This window comes from Prionailurus bengalensis, chromosome B3 (assembly GCF_016509475.1).
Source record: "Prionailurus bengalensis isolate Pbe53 chromosome B3, Fcat_Pben_1.1_paternal_pri, whole genome shotgun sequence".
In the NCBI taxonomy this organism is placed as follows: domain Eukaryota; kingdom Metazoa; phylum Chordata; class Mammalia; order Carnivora; family Felidae; genus Prionailurus; species Prionailurus bengalensis.
Window position 1 is genome coordinate 119,796,251 of NC_057355.1, and position 26,498 is coordinate 119,822,748.

General features: G+C 41.2%; 2 protein-coding genes across 25 annotated transcripts in view; one reads left to right on the forward strand and one right to left on the reverse strand.

Moving 5' to 3' along the window:
• The first annotated feature begins 45 nt into the window (after positions 1–45).
• On the forward strand, positions 46–15,262 carry COQ6 (coenzyme Q6, monooxygenase). Its single transcript, XM_043556573.1, has 12 exons — positions 46–267; positions 5,253–5,387; positions 6,759–6,817; positions 7,109–7,232; positions 10,207–10,337; positions 11,036–11,143; positions 11,232–11,294; positions 11,478–11,585; positions 13,979–14,181; positions 14,260–14,375; positions 14,539–14,705; positions 15,135–15,262. Exons 1-12 carry the CDS (start codon positions 102–104, stop codon positions 15,162–15,164), a joined length of 1,410 nt encoding a protein of 469 aa, XP_043412508.1. The 5' UTR covers positions 46–101; the 3' UTR covers positions 15,165–15,262.
• Positions 15,263–19,269: 4,007 nt separating this feature from the next.
• ENTPD5 (ectonucleoside triphosphate diphosphohydrolase 5 (inactive)) overlaps positions 19,270–26,498 on the reverse strand; it is a 49,086-nt gene continuing 41,857 nt past the window's right edge. For all 24 annotated transcript variants that reach the window (XM_043556588.1, XM_043556595.1, XM_043556581.1 and 21 more), the window contains 2 exons: positions 25,536–25,651; positions 19,270–22,825 (listed from right to left, as the gene is read on the reverse strand). In XM_043556588.1, coding sequence (XP_043412523.1) covers positions 22,739–22,825; positions 25,536–25,651 — 203 coding nt within the window. In that variant the 3' untranslated portion in view covers positions 19,270–22,738. The remainder of the gene's footprint in view (positions 22,826–25,535; positions 25,652–26,498) is intronic.

Below are 26,498 nucleotides of genomic sequence, written 5' to 3' on the forward strand. Positions count from 1 at the left end.
TAAAGCCGCAACGAAAGCAGCTAATGATTGGAGGGCTCTGCTCCGGAAGTGCACCAAAAGGAGGGCCTAGCGGGGCGCCAAGTACATTGCGGGTCAGCGTCATGGCGGCTCGCCTGGCTCTGAGCCGGTGGAGGGCTGCACCTGCAGCTGCCGGGAGAGGTCCGCTGCTTTCCTGCCGGCGGTGGTCGGGCGCCAAGGCAGACACCGTGTACGATGTGGTGGTGTCGGGCGGAGGCCTGGTGGGCGCCGCCATGGCTTGTGCCTTGGGTAAGCGCATCTCCAGGCAGGTAGTGGGGAGGAGCGGGACCGTGGCGTGGAGGAACTGTGAGGACCGTGGGAGCCCTGCGCGACGCGGGTTTTGTGGTCTTTCCCCTATCCAGAGGAGCCCCAGGGCAAGCGTCTGGTCCTTCAGGATTCCGAAGGGTCAGAGGTGGGAGGAGGATCCTTAGGGGTCATTCTAAATCCCGCCCTTTGTAATTTAGGAATGGGCACGGTCGGAAAGTATCAGGCCTTGTATTGGGCTAGGCATTTTGTTTCTTTTAAAAAATAGCTTGAGATATAATTGCATATTATAAAATTAACCCATTTAAAGAATGCGATTTAATGGTTTTCAGTATGTTAACAGATTGTGTATCCATCCCCGCAGTAAATTTTAAAACATTTTTATTACCCTCCCCCCTCCAAAAGAAACAGGAACCACTTAGTCGCTGCCCATTTCCCCCCAAAGCTCCTCAGCCCTAGGCAACCACTCCTGAACATTTTGGTTTCTCTAGATTTGTTTTTTCCTGACATTTTTATATACATCGATTTTGCTTAATGTTTTAAAGGTTTATCCAGGTTGTATCTGTACCAGTACTTTTTTTTTTTTTTTTTTTTTAGTTTATTTATTTTGAGAGAGCCAGCACTCGAGCAGGGCAAGGGCAGAGAGCGAGAGGGAGAGAGAGAATCCTAAGCAGGCTCCGTGCTGTCATTGCAGAGCCCGATGGGGGCTGTGTCCCACATACTGGGAGATCATGACAAAAGTCAAGAGTCACTTGACTGAGCCCCCCAGGTGCCCCACTAGTACTTCCTTTTTATGGTTGAATAATATTCCATTGTGTGAATGTATTACCTTTGGTTTGTTTGTTGATGGGCATTTGGGTTGTTTCCACTTCTGGACTATTACAGATAATGCTATTTTGTGTACAAGCTTGTGTGTAAACATATTTTTGGCTACTTGGTTCTATTTCTAGGAGTGGAATTGCTGGATCACATGCTAACTGTTTTGAAGAGCTGCCCAATGGTATTTCAAGGTGCACATCCTGGACGGCACTTGATACTGTATTTTTGTTTGTAGTCTTCCTAGTGGGTGTGAAGTGGTATTTCCTGGTTTGACTTGCATTTCCCTAGTGAGTGAGGATGTTGAGGTATCCTTTCATATGCTTATTGGCCGTTTGTATATCTTCTTTGGAGAAATGCCTATTCAGAATCTTTCCCCATTTTATTTCTATGTATGTATATTTATTTTTTAAGTTTATTTATTTTTAAGAGAGAGAGGGAGAGAGAGAATTCCATCCAGGCTCCATACTGTCAGTATGAGCCTGAAAGAGTGCTTGAACTCACAAACCATGAGATCATGAGCTGAGACAAAGCCGGCTGCTTAACTGACTGAGCCATGCAGGCACCCCTCATAATCTTCTTTTTTTTTTTTTTAATTAACTATTTATTTATTTATTTTTTTAAGAGACTGTGTGAGCAGGGGAAGGGCAGAGAGAGCGGGACAGAGGATCCAAAGCGGGCTCTGTGCTGAGAGCAGTGAGCCCCGATGCAGGGCTTGAACTCCCAGACTGAGATCATGATCTGAGCCAAAGACGCTCAACCGACTGAGCCACCCAGGTGCCCCCCTCATAGTCTTTTTTCATTGACGTGTAGTTGACCCCACGTTGCATCCTCATAATCTTGATTGTAGGTTGTGCAGATAAGGAAGGTAAAACTCAGAAAGGTTAAGTAACTTGCACTCAAAAGTCAGTAATTAGGAGATACAGAGCCTTTTTGAGACACAAAACTTCCTGGCAGGTATATATACCTTTGCTTTCTAACCGTCATTTTGGTTGTACCTATTGGTAATTGGGCTAAAGTAGTTGTTCTCAAGCTTGAGTGCACTTAAGAATCACCTGGGTTTTTGTTGTGTTTTGTTTAGAGGTTTTGAATAACTAAGGCACAAAAAGGGACTTTGAGTTTTGAAATACAAAGGATATAGGGCATACGGTGTAAAGGATATAAAGTAAAACTTCCATTTTTGATTTTTAGCTTGAATATAGTCATTGAATATACTCATTGTTACCGGTTTGTGGGGCATATTTTTATTATTTTTGAGAGAGAGAGAGAGAGAGGGGGTGGGGGCAGAGGCAGAGAGGAGGGGGACAGAAGGTCCGAAGCCAGTTCTGCTCTGACAGCAGAGAGCCTGACACAGGGCTTGAACTCACGAACTGCGAGATCATGGCTGAGCTGAAGTTGGACATTTAGTCGACTGACCAACCCAGGTGCCCCTGTGAGGCATATTTTAAAAATGAGGATTCCAAGTTTCACTTCCAATGACTGATTGAGTTTATCCAGGCGGAGCCCAGGAACCTTTATTTTTAACAAATACCCGCAGAGGTGGAGGCCTGGAGACCACACTTTTGAGAGTGAGAAGCACTGGGAAGAGCTTAATCTTGTAGTGACTTTAGCTTTTACACTTGATCTTAGCCAAAAGGCCGAGAAGCAATTGGTGACTTTAGCTTTTAACTTTTCATAGAATTCTGTATGATATGTACCTGAAAAAATTTCTAGTCTTACTAACACCTTAGTATTAATGTTTGTATTTAACTTTTTCCCTTCCTATTTTGTTCTTTGTCTTACCATCTCTCCGAACACCTCAAGGAGGGAGAGCAGCAGGGCTTTCTTTTATCAACCTTAAACAGAATTCTGTATTGTAATTGTTTATTTTCCTGTCTCTTCCACAGAAGTATAAATTCATAAAGTCAGGACTGACTTTAAACATTCACAGTACAGAATTCTCTGTATATGTCTACAAAAGAAAGGTCAAGGGCCCAAATACAGCAGGTTGTGAGAATCACTGCTCTAAGTTAAGTCAAAACTACCAAACACAGGTTTATAAAAGAAAAATTTCACACACCGACTAATTTCCTTAAAAAGCTCAGAGAAAATAGTAAGTGCTAAAAGGTGAAAGCTGGAGCTCTGGAAGGTTTGGAAATCTCTCATGCAGTTTATTCAGTGAGCAAGCTGCTGCTTTTTTCCTGTAAGCAGTTGGGACGCTGGCAGGTGCTCAGCCTTTTACAGGCAGGTGTGTGTGGGATTGTTTTCTCCTGTTGAGTCAAGTAACCTACCAAATTGAGAAAAGTCTCAAGCATGCCAATATTTCCCCTTGATTATCACAGCTTGTATTCCAGAGAATACTGTCAGTAGTTTATGTGGCGATCAACCTTTTTATTTCAACATCTACTTAATTTAATCGTTTTAAGTGTATTTATTTTGAGAGAGCGAGAACATGAGCACAAGCAGGGGAGGGGCAGAGGCAGAGGGAGAGAATCCCAAGCAGTGTGGAGCCCGACGTGAGGCTCAAACTCAACGATCCCATGAGATTATGACCTGAGCCAAAACCAAGAGTTGGTCACTTAACCAACTGAGCCACCCAGGTGCCCCTCAGAATCCACTTAATTTTGGGCAGCTGCTTTAAAAGTGAAAAATTAAAAAATAAATGAATAAAATAAAATAAAAGTGAAAAATTTTCAGCAGGCTCTTCATTTTCCCCCTTAAGTCAGTTTTTCCTGGATTCTTCTTCAGACTCACATTAGTTTTTGTTTCAGTCTTGAAATATCTGTATTTTCCTCTCTCGTTGTTATTTGTAAATTGTATTCTCTAGTGTTTTTTTTTTCCAAATAAGTTTTCAAAAATGTTAGTTTAAATAGCTAAAAGATAAAATACTGAACCTATTTTATAATGTGTTTGGAAATACACTTTTTCTGTTAGTTTCCTTGTGTCTTATTTAACAAAAATGTGCATTGTATATTTTGTGGATTGAGAAGATACAGCATTTGCTGCTTGGGAATATTAGCCCTAAGAAGTGGTTCCTTGCCCCCAAGGAATTTAGAATCTAGCTAAAGAGAAAGATTTGTAAATAATAGAAGGAAGAATAAAATGAAACCTCCCTAGAGGGACAAGCAGCCGACCTATGCTGGGGGAGCAGGTGAGGAGGTGAGGCTTGAGCGAGCCGGATCCAGAGGGAAGAGTTGGCCAGGTGAGCATTGGGGTGGAGTAGCTACTAGGAGGCATAGAGGTATGATGGACCAGAAGGCAGTCCTCGGAGGAGTGTGGCTGCCCTCAACCTCCAGTGCGAAACAGCAGCGCAGCAAGTGGGGGGGCAGGTGAACGTGGTGGTCTCTCCGTGCTGCTCACTGCCTGTTCCACTGGAGCGACCTTGATTTTCACACTCCTCAGTTGAATGTTCCAATAATGCCACTCTTCTAATTTAGATTCCAGAGAATGTGGGGTTTTTATCATTACTGAGTAAAATCTCCGGTGTTTCTTCTCTGGTAATCCTAACACATTTTTTTTTTTCCTTTCCTTTTTGGGCTGCAGCAACTCCCTGCTTTCTGTTTCCATGTCTTTTTCTGGGATATTGTGGCGGGACTGTATCTGTGCTGCAGTTGCCCAGTAACAAAATCCCTTTTTACTTCCCTATATAGATGTTTGAGGACCAGAGTTGGAGGCCCAGTTGATGTATTTTTTGGGCTCCTTTTCTTTTACAAACTAATTCTTTATTCTTGATTTAATCTTGACGCCACAATAAATTTTGCTTGTTGAATATTCCATTTTTCTGTTGAGCAGCATTTGTATATTTTTAGTGACTGAAATAGTTTCAAGATTAGGAGTATCTGGTGTCTACTTCCTTCAGCTTTTCTCTTTTACTTCTTCCTCTCTAGGGAATTCTGGCTCATTATGAATTTTGCCATTATTTGTTTCTGTGCAAATGGCAGGTGTTGGACTGTCTAGAGAAACCTTAAAGTCATGGGCAGGGTAGTTCAGATGGCTGAAATAGTGGTATGTGTTCTTGCTTAGGATTCTGTGTGGTGTTTCCTTTTTGTGTGCCCTGTGAGAAATATGTATCCTAAGAGCGAATGAATTACTTAATCTGTTGTTTCTCTTGGAAACAAGAAAAGCAAGAAATTCTGATATGATGTAAAATGTTGATTTTTTTTTTTTTTTTTTAGGACATGATACTCATTTTTGTGACAAGAAAATCCTGTTGCTAGAAGCAGGTCCAAAAAAAGTATGGGAGAAATTGCCAGAAACTTACAGCAACAGAGTCAGCTCCATTTCCCCTGGCTCTGCAACCCTTCTCAGTAGTGAGTAGATGTTTCATAGAACTGGTCTCTTGTCTCTCTTGGCTTTCCAGTGTGCCTTGTAGGGCAGAGTCTCCAGAGCATCTGGTGAGGAGGGAGCTCATTGCGGGGGCGGTGGGGGGGAATGGTGTAGGTTGTCTAGTTCATCGTTGAAGATGAGGACCCCTGACACTGTTAAAAGTGTACCTAGTCTGAGAAAGACCTCCTTGGGACTTGTGGGTCCATCATGTAGGCTTCCTTTGTGATGTTGGGTCATTATGAATTGATGGAATTGAAACTATATGAACTAATTATGACCATTCACTTCTGGTAGGAGCACCCTCTTCATTTCCAGAGTCAGCCCTCTGGGGAGCTAGGAGTTTGCATGCTAGATGCTTTTGGAGTATAGATGGATGTGTGCACATGGAACCCATTAGAAAACTATCTTTAGGTTTCTGCCAAATGTTACTCCCTCAGGCTATCCTATCTAGAACCACCCTGTCAAAAATTAGACTCTTCCATCATTCTTTAGCCTCTTATGCTGCTTTATTTTTCTTGATAACACTTAGTACTACCTGACAATATATTACGTATTTTTTTACCGTCTGTGTCTCCAGGCAGAATGTTAGCTGCAGAAGGGCAGGAACTTTTTCTGTTTGGTTTCACACTTTATGCTCAGTACCTAGAATTGTGTTGGGCACATAAGTAGGTGCTCAATAAAGAAAAAGTCTTTTTTTTTTTTTTTTAAGATATTACTTTTAAGGAATCTCTACGCTCATTGTGGGGCTCGAACTCATAACCCCATGATCAAGAGTCACACGCCCTGAGTGAACCAGTTGCCCTCCCAAAATAGTCTTTATTCAGAGAGTTTAACTTCTGTAGGATGGTGAAAAACAATGTGGATTTGGTTTCCTTTTTTATGCCCCCTCCCCATTTTTTTTTTAAGTTTACTTATTTATTTTGAGAGAGTGTAAGTGAGAAAGGGGCAGAGAGGAGAGGGGTAGAGAGAGAGAATTCCAAGCAGGCTCCACACCACCAATGCAGAGCCCAATGTGGGGATTGAACTCCCGAACCATGAGATCATGACCTGAGCTGAAGCTGGATGCTTAACCGACTGAGCCACCCAGGCACCCCCCTTTCCCCTAACTTTAATGTGATTTGACTTTTTGATTATGAAAGCTGTGCCTTTTTTCATGCTATATAATCTGAACTGGGGAGCAGAGTAGCTTAACTCCTAGCATCAAACAGGAAGAAATGGCAAGTATTTTCCAGTTTGTCATTGGAGAACACTGAAAACAACCTCTTACTTCAAAGGTTAGAAAGACAAGGAGAGCCTAGGAAGGGTGTGGTCCCATAAGGTTGCTCTGGCCTATATATAGATCTTTTCTTTTGTAGGTTTTGGTGCCTGGGACCACATCTGCAACATGAGATACAGAGCCTTTCGGCGAATGCAGGTGCCTTCTTTATCACTTTTGGCAAGATATCTTGGTTGTCTTGGGTTAAGATATTGAAGTCCATATTCTCCGTATTTTCTGTGAAAGTGGGAAGAATCAAAGTTCTCACTCAGTCTAAGGAGTCGGGGGAAGCATTCTGGAGAGAATTTTCTTCTTACCTTCTGTCTCCTGCCAGAGGGACTGACATTGTGATTTTTCTGGTTCTGTCACTTGGGAAAGCAGTAGTTTCTGACTGGAGTAATGCTTTCTTTTCCTTGGGTTATAATACAAGTTTCCCTTTGTGTTTTCCAGGTGTGGGATGCCTGCTCAGAGGCCCTGATAATGTTCGATAAGGATAATCTGGACGACATGGGCTATATAGTGGAGAATGATGTCATAATGTGCGCTCTCACTAAGCAGCTGGAGGCTGTGTCGGGTGAGGCACCCACTTCTTACATCTTCCTTTTACTCTGGAAGGTGAACTACTTTAGAATTATCAGAGGACTTACTGGAAAAAAGGATGCCTTTTACAGAGACTGAACATCCACCATAAAGAAATCCTCTGATGGGTATTTTAGGGTTGTTCTCTTTTCTTTTTTTTTTTTTTTTTTTAATTTTTTTTTTTTAATTTTTTTTTTTTCAACGGTTATTTATTTATTTTTGGGACAGAGAGAGACAGAGCATGAACAGGGGAGGGGCAGAGAGAGAGGGAGACACAGAATCGGAAACAGGCTCCAGGCTCTGAGCCATCAGCCCAGAGCCTGACGCGGGGCTCGAACTCACGGACCGCGAGATCGTGACCTGGCTGAAGTCGGACGCTTAACTGACTGCGCCACCCAGGCGCCCCTAATTTTTTAATTTTTTTTAATGTTTATTTACTTTGGAGGGAGAGAGAGAGAGGGAGTGTGTGAGCAGGCGAGGGGCAGAGAAAGAGACACACAGAATCTGAAGCAGGCACTGAGCCCGACACGGGGCTCGAATTCATGAACCGCAGGATCATGACCTGAGCCACCCAGGTGCTCTGGGTTGTTCTTTTCTTTTTCTTTTTTTTTTTTTTTTAAACAGTTTTACTCTGGTATAATTTACATACCATAGAATTCACCCATTTTAAGTGTACAATTCAGTGATTTTTAGTGTAATTATAGAGTTATGCCACCATCACAATACCATTTTAGAACATTTCTGTCACCTCAGAAGGAAACCTTATGTCCATTTACATCCATTCCCCATTCCCAACCCCAGCCCCTGGCACCATTGATCTACTTTTCTGTCTCTTGGGATTTGTCTATTCTGGACATTTCATATAGATAGAATCATACAGGACATATGTATGCTTCTGTGTCTACTTCTCTCACTGAACATATCTTTGAGATTCATTCATGTTGCAGCCCTATTAGTATTCCATTCTTTTTTATTGCCAAGTAGTATTCCATCATATGGATATACCACATTTCATTTATTCATTCATGAGTTAATGGACATTTGGATTGTTTCCACTTTTTGGCAATTGTGAATAATGCTATGAACACTTGTGTACAAGTTTTTGCGTGGACATAGGTTTCTGGGTAGATACTTAGGAGTAGCCTTGCTGGGTCATATAATAATTCTGTGTTTAACATTTTCAGAAACTACTAAACTTTTTCAAAGAGGCTATACCATTTCCTTTTCCCACCAATGATATATAAGGGTTCCAGTATCTCCACATCCTTACCAACACTTACTTTTCACTTTTTATTATTATATTTTTTTTTTATTATAGCCATCTTAGTGACTGAAATGGTATCTCATTGTAGTTTTGATTGTATTTCCCATCTTTTCCTCTGCTTATTGGCCATTTGGAGAAATGACTATTCAAAATCTTTTGCCCATATAAAAACTGGATTGTCAGGGTGCCTGGGTGACTCAGTCGGTTGAACATCTGACTCTTGATTTCGGCTTCAGGTCATGGTCTCATGGTTTGTGAGATTGAGCCCCACTGTTAGGCTCTACGCTGATAGTCAGGAGCCTGCTTGGGATTCTCTCCCTCCTCTCTATGCCCCTCCCCTGCTTGTGCACTCTCTCTATAAATACAAATCAACATAAAAAAAAAAAACACCAAAAAACTGGATTGTCTTTCTTTTTGAGTTACAAGAGTTTTTTATATATTCTGAATATGAGTTCCTTATCAGATACATAATTTGCAAATATCTCAGAGTTCTAGCTTTCTGATATGGGATAATAACTTATCCATGTAATCAACTTATGTGCAACTTTTTTAAAGATTTTTTTTAAGTTTATTTAATTTTTTTTATGTTTATTTATTTTGAGAGAGAGAGTGAGCACGAGATGGGGAGGGGCAGAGAGAGAGGTGGGGGGATAGAAAGAATTCCAAGCAGGCTCTGTGCTGTCAGTACAGAGCCTGATGCAGAGCTCCAACTCGCAAAATCATGAGATCATGACCTGAGCCAAAACCAAGAGTTGGACACTTAACCGACTGAGCCACCCAAGTGCCCTTTTTAAATTTATTTTGAGAGAGTACCAGAGTGAGCAGGGGAGGGGCAGAGAGAGGAGGAGTGAGAATCCCAAGCAGGCTCCATACTGTCAGCAGTGTGAAGCCCAGTGCAGGGCCTGAACCCATGAACCACAAGTTCATGACCCAAGCCAAAATCAGGAGTCAGACGTTTAACTCTCTGAGCCACCCAGGCGCCCCCAAAATTTTAAGTAATTTTTTGCTTTACCGACTGAGCCAGCCAGGCATCCCACTTATGTGCAGCTTTTAAAGATAGCTTAGACCTAATATTTAGTCACTTAGAAACATGTTCCGTAATATATTGGTGGAAAAAGTATGTGTCATATCCTACGTGTGCACTGTGTCTATATGCATAGGAAATCACCTGGAAAGCTAGATGGCAAAGCTTTAACTGTAGTTGCCTCTGAATGATGAGATTAAGGGTGATTTTTCCCTCCTTTTTAAATCTTTGTTGTTCAGACTTCCAGTAGGTGTATCATTTTTATGATCAGAAAAGTAAAACGATTTCCAATGGCAAGAAAAATCTTATGAAATCTAGAACTTACCTGGGCTCATGGGATTCCCACCCTGTTTATTCTGAAAGCACATGTGGATTCGCTTAGGCACAGAGGGAAACTACAAGAGCAGTGAGTGTGGAGATGAGAAGAAAGAATCCCTGGTGCAGGCTGGTAACTCAGTGAGAGTTGATTTTTTTTGACACTGATTCATCCCTGTGACTTTTGTCATTTATCAGCTCTCAGACCATAGCATTAATTATAGGAGTTGTTAGATCTTTTCTTGCTTAGGGGTAAATGATAAGAGACGGCCGTCTTGAGAGCTTGCTTTAGATCTAGTTAGGGCTTTTTTCTCAGCCGTGTGGACTGCCTTTCTAATGTTTTGTTTTCTCTCTTCTGACTCCTAGACCGTGTGACGGTTCTCTACAGGAGCAAAGCAGTCGGCTATACCTGGCCTTATCCATTTCCCATGACAGACTCCAGCCCTTGGGTTCATATTACCCTAGGTGATGGCAGCACCCTCCAGACTAAATTGTTGGTAGTTGAAAATTCTTATTTTGCCAGGGGTCTTGCATATCCATAGCTTATTCTAAACTCTAGGGCCTTTAGTTTTTAGATCTAAGCTATAGTTGAAGTTAATTTTTGGCAGAGCTTTTGGTTATAAGGACCAGTACCCACCTAGGCCAACTCAAGTCAATATGGTGTCATTGTAAATCCTGTATAGGAAGCAGTCTCCTAGACTATCTTAGGTCTGGAAATAAAACAAACCTGTCCCTGTGAGGGACAAAAACCGGAAATTGAGGTTCTTTTTTCCCTCACAGGAGTCCTGTAGTCAATCCATCTCATTGTATTCCCCTCCCACACTTTTTTTTCTACTTGCCAGCTTCCTCTTTTACTTGACATCCATTCCTAACCTTACAACAGGAGTGTTCAGCTCCAGTGCCTGCCTTATTGATTTCTAGTTCAAACATCAAGAGAATTTGGCCAAGCTAACCTCTGGCTAGTACCTCATGGAGGACACGTCCAGCTTTGGTCCATTAGCTGAGACTGGGGTCACCTAGGTAAGGCTACCCCTCCAGGGGCTGTGAGTGAGGCAAGCATGGTAACAAGTTGTCTGCTACAGATGGGCTTTGAGAACAGGTGGACCTAGAGAAAACTTGAGACAGAAACAAACCTCTGGAACAGTTTCATGTATTAAGAAGTTATGAGACTTAACAGGCTCTTGTTTCCATGCAGATTGGTGCAGACGGTCACAACTCAGGAGTGCGGCAGGCTGCTGGGATTCAGAACATCAGCTGGAACTATGATCAGTCTGCTGTTGTAGCTACTTTGCATTTATCGGAGGTAAAGTCCTGAGCCCACCATCTGGGGACCCTGCTCGTGTTTAATGGGTACTGAGCACCTCTCGTGAGAACTCTTCTTTCAATTGTAGGCCACAGAAAACAATGTAGCCTGGCAGAGATTTCTTCCCTCTGGGCCCATTGCTCTGCTCCCGGTAAGAAGTCCTTCTGGGTACTCTGCTTAAACATGCCCAGTCTTCCTCTTTTAGGGCTTCACTTTCTCTCAACCTTTTTCTGCTTTCTAGGGAATATGCCCAAGCTAACTTTACTTCCTTTATGCTTGAGAGCTCCCAAGAACAGAAGTTTTAGCCCTTAGCATTGGTGTTCTTTTGACACAGCTCTCAGACACCTTGAGTTCCTTGGTTTGGTCCACATCCCATGAACATGCAGCAGAACTGGTGAGCATGGATGAAGAAAAGTTTGTGGATGCCATTAACTCTGCCTTTGTGAGTATGAATTTGTCCAGCTGATGACGTGTTGCAGGGTGGTAGATACAGAAAGGTGTTTTGATGAAGGAAAAAGGAATAACCAACCAGCTGCCCCTTTGTAAGTGGGTTATGTGAAGAGGAGGGCATTCGGGGAAATGAAAAACAATGGAAATTAATAACTTCTGTGCTTTTTTGTGGTTGTGGGATGTTGTGCTGACTGAAACAGCTGCCTGGGCAGTAGTTAGCATTGGCCTTTTTTTTTTTTTGAAGCTGTAATATTTGGCTAGTTTTGAATAGCTACGAACTTTGGAAGCCTGATTCATTAGGAGTGTTCTGGAGAGGAGCTGAGCACATTTCAGCAGGGAGCTAAGTTTTGTAGAGGCACCTGGGTGGCTCAGTCGGTTAAGGGTCTTGATTCTTAATTTCAGCTCAGGTTAAGATCTCACAGTTCCATGGGTTTGAGCCCCACATGGGGCTCTGTGCTGACAGTGTGGAGGCTGCTTGGGATTCTCTCTCTCTCTCTCTCTCTCTCTCTCTCTCCCCCCCCCCCCCCTCTCTCTCCCTCTCCCTCTCCTCTCCTCTCCCTCTCCTCTCTCTCTCTCCTCTCCTCTCTCTCTCTCCTCTCTCTCTCTCCCCCTCTCTCCCTCTCCCTCTCCTCTCCCTCTCCCTCTCCTCTCTCTCTCTCTCCTCTCTCTCTCTCTCCTCTCTCTCTCTGCCCCTCCCCCACTCACATGTGTGCTCTCTCTCACACATGCTCTCTTTCAAAATAAATATAAACTTAAAAGTTTTGTAGACAGACATGGATTCAATACTGTTATGGTTCTGTTAATCTCCTAGAAAAGGGAAACAGTATCACCAGCCTCTCAGAGTTTAATAATAATAAAAAGTCGAAAGACTGTTTTAGTTTATTTTTGAGAGTGCGTGTGTGTGAGAGAGATTGAAGCCCGACGCAGGGCTCGATCCTACAAACCATGAGATCATGACCTGAGCCAAAAAAAATAGCCAGATGCTCGACTGAGCCACCCAGGCACCCCAAAAGTCTAAAGACTTAAAAAATGAGAGAATTTATGTAAAATGCTTAGAACATACCTAGTACGTTGTAAGTGCTCAACAAATGGTAATGATTATTCTAGAGCAGATACATAAAGCCTTTAATAGTATTGACACCAGTGGGGTAACTTGGTGGCTCAGTCGATTAAGTGTCTGACTTTGGCTCAAGGTTCGTGGGTTCAAGCCCCGCATCGGGCTCTGTGCTGACAGCTCGGAGCCTGGAGCCTGCTTCAGATTCTGTCTTCCCCGTCTCTTTACCCCTCCCCCACTCATCCTCTGTCTCTCTCAAAAATAAACATTAAAAAATTTAAAAAATACTGGCACTAGTAATTTTGGAGCTTCAATACCACATTTATCTAAAATTCACTAATAGTAATAATCAGCAACATTTATGGAGTGCTTACTGTGTGCCATGTGCAGGTGAAGAGTATTACCTGCATGTATTTAATGCAGTGAACCACTGAGGTAGGTACTATTATCATGCTCCTTTACAGCTAGGTTACTTGCCTAACGAGGTCATAGAGCTAGCGGTAAAGCTGGTTCAGAAATCAGGCTGGTCCTTGAGCCTGTGGTTTTAACTACCAAACTCTCTACTACTTCACTAGTGACTTCACAGTAGTTTTACACTGAAGAACTTAGGCTTCACTGCTCTGGAGCAGCAACAGGAGTCAAAGGGGCAGAGCCTTTTAGGCTAAAGTGCCTTCTGAAGTAAATGGTGAACTCTACCCCTCCTCTGGTCATTTAGCATGTATTCCTGGCACAGACGTTTTCAGTGCATTCATTTGGCAACAATTACATGTGCCTTCTATGTAGAAGAGTCCGGAAATGGACAAATGAGACACAGTCCCCGCTTTCAGGAAGCTCACAGACAAGTGAGGGAGAAAGATACTTAAGTGACAGTTGGGGAACAGTGGTACAAGTATTTATAGGGTGTTGGAGCACAGAAGAGGGTTTGCAGGGAGGTTCACAAAAAGTGGTGACAGCTTCTGGATGCTGTGAGGGTTACCCTGGTGAACTAGGAGGACATTCTAGCAAAGTGGGGAATGCCAGAAGCAAGAGGATGTTGTAGAATGAGCTACGCTGTGGCTAGTGTGTGGTTTTAAGGGTTAAGGTGAAGTGAAAGGTGAAGTTCAGAGGTAGACAGGAGCAGCTCACGAGCAGTTTGGCTTGAGCCTAAAACCTGGGGGAAGTTGTGTTCTGTATTTGTTTAAGGGGGCTTGTCACCTGCGGTCTAGATCAGTTTGGCATGTGAGGTACTATTAACTCTTGGCTGTAGTTATAAAATGTATTTCCTTGATGATTTAATTCCCTTTTGATCACTGGTGAATTTTCACGGTTTGTTTACGGCTGACACTCCTCAGTGGAGTGATGCTAACCACACCGACTTCATCGACTCGGCTGGCACCATGCTGCAATATGCTGTTGCCTTTCTGAAGCCCACTAAGGTCTCAGCTCGCCAGCTGCCCCCAAGTGTAGCCAGAGTGGACGCCAGAAGCCGAATGTCATTTCCACTCGGGTTGGGACATGCTGCTGAATACGTCCGGCCTCGGCTGGCGCTCATTGGGTAAGACGACAACACAGCAGGGCTGCCGTCTTCGCACTCTGCTGCAGAGGCCGCATCTGAACTCTGCTTTCTTTTTAGGGATGCAGCCCACAGAGTCCATCCACTTGCAGGACAAGGTGTCAACATGGGCTTTGGGGATATCTCCAGCTTGGTCCATCACCTCAGTGCTGCAGCCTTCAATGGGAAGGACTTAGGTAAGGGTTCAGGTACCTCAGAGAAGTATCCAGAGATCATGTAGTTAGGAAAGGTCAGGACCCCAAAATGTCCCTCAGCAGCCGGATATGGTAGACTTCAATGTGTCTGGTTTGCTGGCAAAGAACTTCACTATTGCTTTAAGGATTTATACCTTTCCTCCAGGCTCTATGAGCCATCTCACAGGTTATGAGACGGATCGACAGCGTCACAACACTGCTCTTCTGGCTGCTACTGACCTCCTAAAAAGGCTCTACTCCACCAGTGCCACTCCACTTGTGCTGCTCAGGACGTGGGGCTTGCAGGCTACAAATGCAGTATCTCCACTCAAGGTAAGGTCACTCATGGCTCTCCACGAGTCCTGCTCACTGAGGAGGACTTTGCCAATTATTCTGAATTTCTTTGAATTTTTTTCTGAATACCTTCCCCATTGGTTATGAGCAAAAAGTCCTTGCTGGGCTTGGTGCTAGAGCCCACATGTAAGCAGTAACTTCATATGAGGAAAAATCGTGAATAGGAACTTTTAAAGTTTTAAAGATGTTTTAAACTCCTTTTGCTGCTTGGCCAGCTGCTTTCCTGAGAAACTTCTATTAAAAGACACTTTGGAGGGACTCTTGGGAGGAGGATCTATCTGGGACTTCTGCCAATGTTTTGCTTTAATCACTTTGGAGATTTATATATAAAAGTTTTTAAAAAATATTTTATTTTAAACTATTTTCTTCACTTGCCCCCATGCTTTACAGTGTCTCATTTTTCTCCAGGAACAGATTATGGCCTTTGCAAGCAAATGAGTGCTCCTCTTCTGGAGATTATGGTGATGAAAAATGAACATCTTTTCCTAAGGCCATCACATAGTTTCAAGATTTAATAAATTTGCTTTACATTAGAATTCTCTAGTCTCTTTTTCTCCTCTGCTTAATGGGCCTGTGGAGTCCAAATAATGAATGACAGATAAATTCAGTGTGAGAAGGGCATATCAATCAAGCCAAGAAAAAACCCCAAAGGAAGACTATTATGATTTGGTTGAAAAGACTTTTTATTACTAAGAAAAATTGCTAAGGGGCTGTCTCATCCATTTCGCTTGTTAATTTTAGAACCCTTAAGTTGCTGTCAACTTGAAACAGACTACTAATTTACATAGCATATTTTATGTGAACCTCATGGTAACCACAAGGGAAAAACACAGTAAATACGCAAAAGAAAATGAGAAAGGAATTTAAACAGAACACCAGAAAGCCATCAAACCACCAGGGAAGAAAGAAGAACCAAAAACTACAGAAACAGCCAGAAAATAATGAACAAAATGGCAGTAAGGTGTGTACTTACCTATAATTACTTTAAATGAAAATGGACTAAATTAGCCAAATGACAGAGTGCGTGGATTAAAAAACCACACATCTACATACTGCCTACAAGAAACAATGAAAATGGACTAAATTAGCCAATCAAATGACAGAGTGGGTGGATTAAAAAAACCACACATCTATATACTGCTTACAAGAGACACTTCAGTAGGACACAACCCAGGCTGGAATTGGAAGGGACAGAAAAAGATATTCCATGGAAATGAAAACCAGGTAAGCTATATACTCCTATCAGACAAAATCGACTTGAAAACAAAGGCTGTAATAAAAGACAAGGGCATTACATAGGATAGAAAGGTCAATCTAGCAAGAAAAGAGAACATTTATAAATACACGTGCACACAATGTAGAACACCAAAATACGTAAAGCAAATACTAACGTACCTAAAGGAAGATACTGAAAGCAATTGTAGGAGATTTTTTTTTCTTAAACTATTTATTTTGAGAGAGAGCAAGCGTGAAAGCAATAGGGAGGGGCAGAGAGAGGGCAGGTTCCACACTGTCAGCACAGAGCCTGACCTGGGGATTGAACTCACAAACCGTGAGATCGTGACCTGAGCTGAAATCAAGAGTCAGATGCTTAACTGACTGAGCCACCCAGGTGTTCCAGTAGGAGACTTTACTTCCTGTCATCAATGGATTGGTCATCCAGACCAAAAAAATCAATACAGAAACATTGGGCTTAACACATTAAACCACAGAGACTTAATATATTCAGAATATTCCATCTAAAAGCAGAATACAAAGGTGGCTGGGTGGCTCAGTTGATTAAGCATCTGACTTGGGCTCAGGTCATGATCTCACGGTTTGTGAGGTTGAGCCCTGTGTTGGGACTCTGCTGACAGCTCAGAGCCTGGAGCCTGCTTCAGATTCTTCATCTCCCTTTCTCTCTGCCCCTTCCCCTCTCACTGTCAAAAATAAACATTAAGAAAAATTCTTAAAGCAGAATACACATTCTTAAGTGTACATAGAACATTCTCCAGAATAAATCACGTTAGGCCAAAACACCAAGTCTCAATAAATTAAACTGAAATCCTATCAAGCATCTTTTCTGACCACAATGATATGAAACTATAAATTACAAGAAAACGGGAAAAACCACAAAAAGTTTAAATGTGCTATTGAACAACCAATGAGTAATCCAATCAAAGGAGAAGTAAATACCTATAGACAAAACAGAAATATGACATACCAAAAGATACGCAATGTAGCAAAAGCAGTTCTAAGAGGGAAGTTCACAGCAATACAGGTCTCCCCAAAGAAACAAAATCTCAGACTGAAAATAATTTATACCTAAAGGAACTTTCTAGAAAAAGAACAAGGCCCCAAATTAGAAGGTAGATCAGAGTAGAAATAGAGACAAAAGATATTAAAAAAAAAAAAAAAAAAAATCAATGAAACTAAGTTGGTGTTTTTTTTTGTTTTGTTTTGTTTTTTTAAGTGGGCTTCATGCCCAGTGCACAGCCTGACATGGGCTTGAACTCATGACCCTGAGATCAAGAGTCAGATGCTTAATGGACTGGGCCACCCAGGCACCTCAAGAGTAGGGTTCTTTGAAAAGATAAAATCCACAAACCCTAAGCAGACTAAGCAAGAGAAAACGAGAGGACTCAATCAGAGATCAAAGAATAGTTACAACTGATACACAGAAATACAAAGGATCCTAACTAAGAGACTCCTGTAAAAAATCACATGCCAACAAGCTGTACAACCTGGAAAGAGTCAATTAATTCCTGGAAACATACAATCTTCCAAAACAGAATCGAAGAAACAAAATATGAATAGACCAATGACTAATAAGGAGCTTGAAACAGTAAATAAAAAACCTCCCAATAAGCAAAGTCTAGAATCAGCTTCACTGACAAGTTCTACCAAACTTTGAAGGAAGATTTACTACCTTTCTCAAACTCTTCCAAAAGAGGAGGAATAGCTTCCAAACACATTTTACAAGGCCAGACATTACTCCAAAAACCAAAACCAAGACAACACAAAAGGATAGGCCAATATCCTTGATGAACATAGATGCAAAAGTTCTAAACAAAATACTAGCAAATCTAATCTAATTATACATTAAAAAGGATCATACACCACAGTCAAGTGGAATTTATTCCAGGGATGCAAGGATAGTTCAACATACAGAAATCAATCAATGAGATATGTTAACAGAAAGAAAAAGTCATCTGATCATCTCAATAGATGCAGAAAAACCATGTGACAAATTCAATACCCATTTATGTTAAAAATTCTCAACAAAGGGGCACCTGGATGGCTCAGTTGGTTAAGCATCCGACTTCAGCTCAGGTCACGATCTCACGGCTCCTGGGTTCGAGCCCTGCATCAGGCTCTGTGCTGACAGCTCAAAGCCTGCTTTGGATTCTGTGTCTCCCTCTCTCTGCTCCCACTCGCACGCTCTCTCAAAAATAAACAATGAAAAACAAAATTCTTAATGAAGTAGGTACAGTAGGGAACGTAACAACACAATAAAGGCCATATATGACAATCATATAGCTAACATCATACTCAACAGTGCAAAGTTGAAAGCCTTTCATCTAAGAACAAGAACAAGACAAGAATGCCCATTCTTACCTCTTTTTTTCAATACAGTACTGGAAGTCCTAGCCACACCAATTAGTCAAGAGAAAAGGCAGCCAAATCAGAAAGGAAGAAGTAAAACTATTTGCAGATGACATGATACTATACATAGAAAACCCTAAAGACCCCGTCAGAAAACTGCTAGAACTAAAAAATTCAGTAAAGTTGCAGGATGTAAAATCAATGCACAGAAATCTGTGGCGTTTCTACACACTAAGAATAAAGCATCAGAAGAAGTTAAAAAAAAAATTCCATTTGCAATTTACATCTGCATCAAAAAGAATACCTATGAATAAATTTAATCAAAGAGGTGAAAGACCTAGACACTTATGACTATAAGACACTGATGAAAGAAACTGAAGACACAAAGGGAAGCTGTTCTGTGCTTATGGATTAGGAGAATTAATACTAAAATGCCCATACAACTCAAAGGCATCTACAGATTCAATGCAATAGCTCTTAAAATTCCAATGGCATACTTCACAGAATCAGAACAAATAATTCTAAAATTTGTATGGAACTACAAAAGATCCCGAATAGCCAAAGCAATCTTGAGAAAGAACAAAGCTGGAGGTATCAAGCTCCCTGACTTCAAACTATTTCAAACTACAAAGCTGTAATAATCAAAACAGCATGGTATGGGTACAAAAACAGACACAGAGATCAAATGGAACAGAACTGAGAGCCCAGAAATAAACCCACACATATCGGGGCAATTATTTTACCACAAAGGAGCCAAAAACACGTATACTGGAGAAAAGTCAGTTTCACTCGTATGTGGATCTCAAAAAACAAAAGGGCAAACAAAATAAAAACCTTATAGAGAATAGACCAGTGGTTACCAGAGGAGGTGGTCGACGGTACGGTGACTAGGTCTGTGGTGGTGATCACTGGGTAGTATACACAGACGAATTATAAAGCTACACACCAGAAACTTATATAATAAAGATTTATGTAATTCTTTTTAATGCTGGTCATAAATTTACACAATTGCTTTCTGATGAAGATAAAAATTAAAAATACCCAATTCATGCATTTTGTTACAACTGCTGTTTCAAAATCCCTAACAATGCAAATTAAACATAAATTGCTTTAACCTTGGTTAAAGGTGCACACTGGACTTCCTGAAAAAAAAAAATCTTCTTAATGTTAATTACTTCCTTATCACAGCACCAGAATTCAATTTTATTTATGGTTCCTCTCTGGGACACCATTGTCTGTTCAGTAATAAAACAATAAATAATTGCACAGGTTTGAAGACCTCAGGAACCAGGTCAAAGGGGAAAGTCGATTAGCAGCAGAATCACATACATGTTTGGTTGTAGACTAGTGGCTGACCTGTGGGAGAAAGGGTGTCTTGCTCTGGGTTTTCGAAAAGCTCACTTCATGGTCCCAGAGAATCCTTTTATAGATTTGTGCATCCATTGTATTTGTACAATGTAAAAAATATCTTGCCCAAAAGTCTGATTTGAAGATGAAATGAGAAGAAACTGTCTGCTTTTGAACCAAACTAAGCTATTCTTGGGAATAATTTTTGAAGGGATGAGAAACTTGTTACCACAGGGGGAGCTTTACAGGCGAATGCAGAAAATTTGTAAAGATACTAAAGAAAGTGACAGTCATGAAACTTCCTGTAATCTCAGGAAAAATATGGCCAGAATGGAATAGGGCAGTTACTGTGAAAAACTGAGTGAGTACTAGCAGAGTCCAGAAAGGTCACCATAGGGAAAAAAGATCATCTTTCACAAAAAATGGAAAGGAGACTGTGGACTCCAAAAATACACCAACCAAATCAGGCAGGACAGGAAGAATTTTAAGGCACATCTTGCAAACCTCCACGACCCACAGAAGATGTTTTTCATATGATGATGATGTAACAACACAACATTCATTATGTGCCAGGCCATGTCCTTAGTGTTTGAAATCTTACACATTTAGAGAAAGGAAACTTAACCAGCAACATTAGACTCTATATGACCCCTCAATAAGAGGCCCAAAAGGTACACTAAGGGGCAGAAAGGACATTATAGAAAATTTTTTTCTAAGAAATAAAAATTCTTATTCCAAGTTGCTCCTAAACTGGATAAATTAATTGTCCAGATGTTCTCATCAAGGGAATCAGAATATATGTAGATACACTTCTGGAATCTTCTGCATCTACTGATTTCTACCTATAGATTTCTGAAGGTATCTGGGATGACCAAAGAAGTTGGGTGAACAATACTTGGCTCCTATTTATAAGCCTCACAGACAAGCTGTGGTGCTAAAGACCATGGAACCTTACCTCTCCAGACCCATCAAGCTGGATGAGTCTAGTGAACACAGCTTACCTCTTGGGAAAACTTGGTTTCTACTAGAGGAAATAGTCTCTCTCCCTAATTATATGGAACAACATTTAGTGTATGATGACTGGTTCCAGCACCCTGTTTTTTGTTTTTGTTTTTGTTTTTTTTGAAAAGAAGCCATATGGTATGTTAAAGAAGATACCATAAAGGACTTGGAAGTTTTCTCCAAAGATTGAAAGGCTGTGGAAGGAGAGATCAGAGCAGATCTAAGACCACTGATAGGTAATTTCAGCTCAATATAAAAGAGACTTTCTTTTAACATCAGCAAAGTCCAAAAATGGAATAAGCTATCCAAACACATGCCTAAACAGAAGATGAATGATAACCAACTGGAAATGTTCAGGGAATTCTGCAATGGGCAGAAGACTGGGTTTTATCTTTGGTAGTTTTCAACTTTCTAAAGATTCTATTTAATTATGTAGCATCTTTTGAGGAAGACAGTAGGTATAAAAGTGACCTCAGTATAATAAAAGAAGTATCTGAAGAAATTCCACATTGAATTAAAAAACAAAATTTGGGGGATGAGGATATAGAAATTTGCCTACTTGCACATATCAGATGTTAAATATTTATTGACTCAATGGAATGACTAAGAAATAAGTTTCCCCAGGAACTAGTGTGAGGGCCAGGTATATTTAACACTTGTTTGAAAGAGTCTACTGTGAAGACTACAAGTTTGGGGACATGCAAACTTTGTTAGAAAGAAGCTGGAGGCAAAGAGCTAAGGTAAAGGAGCCAGACTATACAAAGATCTTTGAAGTCTAAGAGCACTTGAGTGGGTAGATAAGAAGCAGATGATGATCCTGTAAAAAAAAAAAACAAAAAACAACCCCCGCCCCGCCACCACTACACACACACAAAAAAAGATAATTAATTTTAGGGGAAATAATTCACAAAATCAAGAGCTCTCAACACTCAAACAAAAAGAGAATCCACCGTACTGATGTGGGCCAAAATGGCCAACCTAATCAAATATTAGGTACCATCAAGAAAGGTACCAGAAACCCTGGAATTAAAAAATAATTTAGAGGAAGTTAGCTAAAATTATCAGGGTCAGAGCAGAAAGAGATATGACTACAAACGGAGAGAATAAAAGGGCAAACTGCAATGAGCTGTGACCCAAATCTAGAGACCCTTGCACAGCACAGCCAAAGGCATCTGAGCACAAACCAAAAGCCAGAGTAGATGAATTTCTTAGAAATACAAAGAAAACTCATTCAGGATGAAAAATTAACTATAAACACATTTTCCTGGGAGGAGGAACTGGCACTGAATACACATACATTCCTATAAAGTTGGATATGTTAATTAATCCCAGGATTGCCTGATTAAGAGAAGGTCTATTCAAGGGAGCCACACTCTCCCAAACCTTGTCCCTAGAGATCAAATAGACTCCTTTTTTAGGCTGGGGTCTGCACAGTGAGGAGTTGCTCTCTATCTTGCCAAGAACTGGCACAAAGCAGCATCACACAATTCAGGTATGTTACCTTTTCTCTCCCTTGGAATTACACATGAAAAGCATAAACCAGGTTTTTGTTTTTGTTTTTAGGGGAGGTGAGTGGAAAGAGGGTGGGACGTGGCAATGTGTAGGGAGGAGGAAAAATTACTGGTGTTGATAGGTCATGGGATTGCAATCAGTGGGCTTAGTGTAGCGTGTTAAGAGGAAAATTAATACGTTCAAAGGAATGAGGCACTCAAAGGGCTGAAATGAGATTTTTCTTTGGTTCCCAGGGACCTGTCCCTGGGCTCTCCAAGGTTAATTTCAAAGCTTTTCCTTTTGGCTGTGACACACAAAGAATCTCAAAGATTTAGACTCTGGTGCCAGCTGTGCAAGCAGAGTGGTAAGGTCAAGAGTTCACATTAGATATACAGAATTAATTAGACCCAAATCTCCAGACTCAAGGGCAAGACCTGTCTCCAAAAGCTCCTTCCTCCTGATGAATTGAGCTGCTGGGCTTCAGTCCAGGCTATCCTCAGACTAGCTCAGAACATGACTGAGTCCTCTCTCCTTCTACCTTTAAAAAGGTTGTTGGCAAATGCAATCCTCAGAAGAACGGCCTGGCCTCAGTGGGAGATCCCCAGAGACTGCAGCAGGTGAAAGGTGGCCCCCAAGGCCCAGCCTGTCTCTATGTTGTTCACTTTCTTTGAGAGCTGTTGAGTAGAAAAAAAAAGTTCACATTTTTATTTCATTTTCAACTCTGGCAAGCATGACATAGGCAGAGAATATCTACAAAGATCACACATGGCCAAATCAAGGTAAAATTTGGAGTAGCCAGCCTTTGGAGGCTTCCCACTACCACTCTCTATAACGGTTTCCCTCTTGCCGTGGCTTATTGCCCCTACACCTGCCAATCTGATCTCTGAATCTTCTGGCTTGGAAGTGGTCTTACCCAGGCCTTCTAGACAGGACCTTTTAGACAAACAGGCTTCTGAATTCTTTTCCCTAATCCCGAAACAAAATACAACAGGAGGCAGGAATCAATTTAGGGGTAGGAAAGAACATATTAAACTTCACAATTCATAGTTTATAAACAACTGAATTTTCTTAAGCACTAATTAATAACCAACCAAGGCATTTAAGGCATTCTAGGCCAGGTTGTGTCTCAATCAGTTCAGTGACTTTGGGCAAATGTTTAAACCTGATTTCTTCCAATACATAAAAAGAAGATCAGATTAGTATTTATCAAATTGTTTTCTTCAGAATCTTAGGAGTTCTTGGAAGTGCTTCAAAGGAGAAAAGGAGGCCAAATGCTGATCCTTCCAGGCCTCATTCCTCCACTTCAACCAGACAGCTCCACTTTGATTAGTTTTACTGGCATTCTGTATCTTTTGTTAAACAATAATGCTACTACTGATAACACCACACACAAAAAAGTTTGGAGACCAGTGGATTGGTTTTAGTCTTTTTTTCTAGGACTAATTTCTTATGACACAATACTTCTTTGTTGACCAGGTGAAATCTACATTCTACTGGCAAGTAATTCTTTGTTAAGTACCTTAAATGCCAATATTCTTGTCAGATACAACACATGAAATCCAAATACCTTAGTACAAAGTTTATGAGTTTATGAAATCTGTGTAACACAAGAAATGGGGCAATATAAACTCATCTGGAATTGAGGAAACAGGAAGGGGAAATGATGCAAGCAAGGGTACTTCAATGTTTATTTATTTTTGAGAGAGAGTGAGTGTGCATGCATGTGAGCAGGGGAAGGGCCAAGAGGGAGACACAGAATCTGAAGCAGGCTCTGGGCTCTGAGCTATTAGCACAGAGCCCAACGTGGCGCTCGAACTCACGAGCTGTGATATCATGACCTGAGTCAAAGGTGAACGTTTAACTGACTGAGCCACCCAGGCACCCCTGCAAGGGCACTTCAAAAACAAAGTACGGCCTACTTATTTGACCCCAAAGTACAAGGTTGCCTGTGCCATACTTCTATTTTTGTCACATCTCCTTTAATAGATTATATGCTATTTGAGGACAAGATTTCAATTTAATCATCTTTGTAACCATAATGTACAATTATACAATTATGGTACAGAAGACAAGAAAACAAATGGGATGGATAAAACATATAAGATGTGTTTAGAATAGATAAATAAGTTACTACAAAGTAGAGCCTGCATGTACCTAAACAAATGGACAGAGACAGCAAGACAAAAAGGGACACAAGATTCAAGAGGCACTAAATATATGAGGCACATATAAAATATATAGGACAGGGGTGCCTGGGTGGCGCAGTTGGTTAAGCGTCCGACTTCAGCCAGGTCACGATCTCGCGGTCCGTGAGTTCGAGCCCCGCGTCAGGCTCTGGGCTGATGGCTCGGAGCCTGGAGCCTGTTTCCGATTCTGTGTCTCCCTCTCTCTCTGCCCCTCCCCCGTTCATGCTCTGTCTCTCTCTGTCCCAAAAATAAATAAACATTGAAAAAAAAATTTTTTTTTAAATAATAAATAAAATAAAATATATAGGACATACTACATATACACAAGGCATTCAACATTAATGAGAACTTGAATAAGCCACTCACTGGTGACATCCTTTTGTCCTCTGCTGAATAAAACCATCTAATAGGGTAATGAGTGAGTGAATGCTACTAGCCATTGTACCTGCCCCTCTGCCTCTCCGAATAGAGCAAATTTGTGTGACAGACCCAGGCACCTTCTGTCCTTGTACCCCCTTGATCAGCTCTAGAACTTATAACTGCACTATCAGCAGAGAGAGAGAGATGCAGGACATATGAACCCAGGAATTAAGAAGTATGGCATTTCCAGCCTGCCCATTTCCACCCTATCCTATATGTTCTCACCTATCCTATTTCTTTCCCTTTGCTTCTTGCCCTGAGTTTTGAATTTGATTCAATAAACCATGTGACTTGGGCATCTTAATTTGGGATGCAAGCCTTTCTGCTCTGTGACCCCTAGGATAGCTTGCCTGGGAATATACTTAGAAGTTACCATTGCATCAGGGAGCCTGGGTGGCTCAGTCGGTTAAGCGTCCGACTTTAGCTCAGGTCATCATCTCACAGCTCATGGGTTTGAGCCCCACGTCGGGCTCTGTGCTGACAGCTCAGAGCCTGGAGCCTGCTTCAGATTCTGTGTCTCCCTTGCTCTCTGCCCCTCCCCCGCTCATGCTCTGTCTCTCTCAAAAATAAATGAAAACATTAAAAAAAAAAAAAAGTTACCATTCCATCAAGCTAATTTCCCACATTCATGGTGTCTTGCAGAGGGCCTTGTCCATAGCCCTAACAAAAACACCTCATAATTCCACCTGCAGCCACTTTTATTACTAAACAAGTTCTTAAATCTTCCTAATTCCCAAATAAGTAGACTGTTACATGATTTCAGTACCATCTCTCTTACCTGTAAGACAGTACTGTCTGCAAAGCCAAAGCCATCCTTCAACAAGGCTGTGATGTAACTGAGATCCATGCATAGGAAAGGACTGCCTGAGGTGAAGTTTTCCAAGTTATCACACACTGAAAGGGAGAGAGTGAAGAGTGGAATTCAAGTTTGAGGCTAACTGACAAGTGTAGGATTTTCTCAAAATACACACTTAGGATAAGCAAAGCAGAATTCTCCATTTGGCTAGCACCTGGGAGTCTTAAAGACTACAACTGTGCACTGACAACCTCTGTAAGGCCACGGTGTTTAAGAATTTGCACATTTCTGATGTCACATCTTCTTTACTCAAAGGTGCCTGGGATCCTGGTTTATTTGCTAAATTTCTATTACCTGTTGCTGGGGCTTAATTCAACTAAGTCCCTTACCTATTATTAATGCTAAGGCCCAGAAGACAGAGAAATACCAGTAGCCCTACTTTGGGGCCAGAGGATAAGAGCATTTATCTGTATTTCCATGGATGCTCTCAAAGAAGCCCTTGTGGCTATTTCCCATATATTTTGGTGCTCAGTATTTCATTAACACTGATAACACTATTTCAATTTAAAAAAAAAAAAAAAAAAAAAGGAAGAGCACCATACATAAAAATAAACTCAAACTAGATTAAATACCTAAATGTGAGACCTAAAACTGTAAAACTCTTAAAACAAAACAGACAGGAATCTCTTGGACATGGGCCTTAGCAACATATTTATGGATATATCTCCCCAGGCAAGGGAAACAAAAACAAAAATAAACTCTTGGGACTACATCAAATTAAAAACCTTTTGCAAAGCAAAGGAAACCATTGACAAAACAAAAAGGCAATTTACTGAATAGAAGATATTTGCAAATGGTACGCCCAGTAAGGGGCTGTATCCAAAATATATAAAGAACTTACACAACTCGACACCAAAGAAACAGACAATCCTATTTAAAAATGGG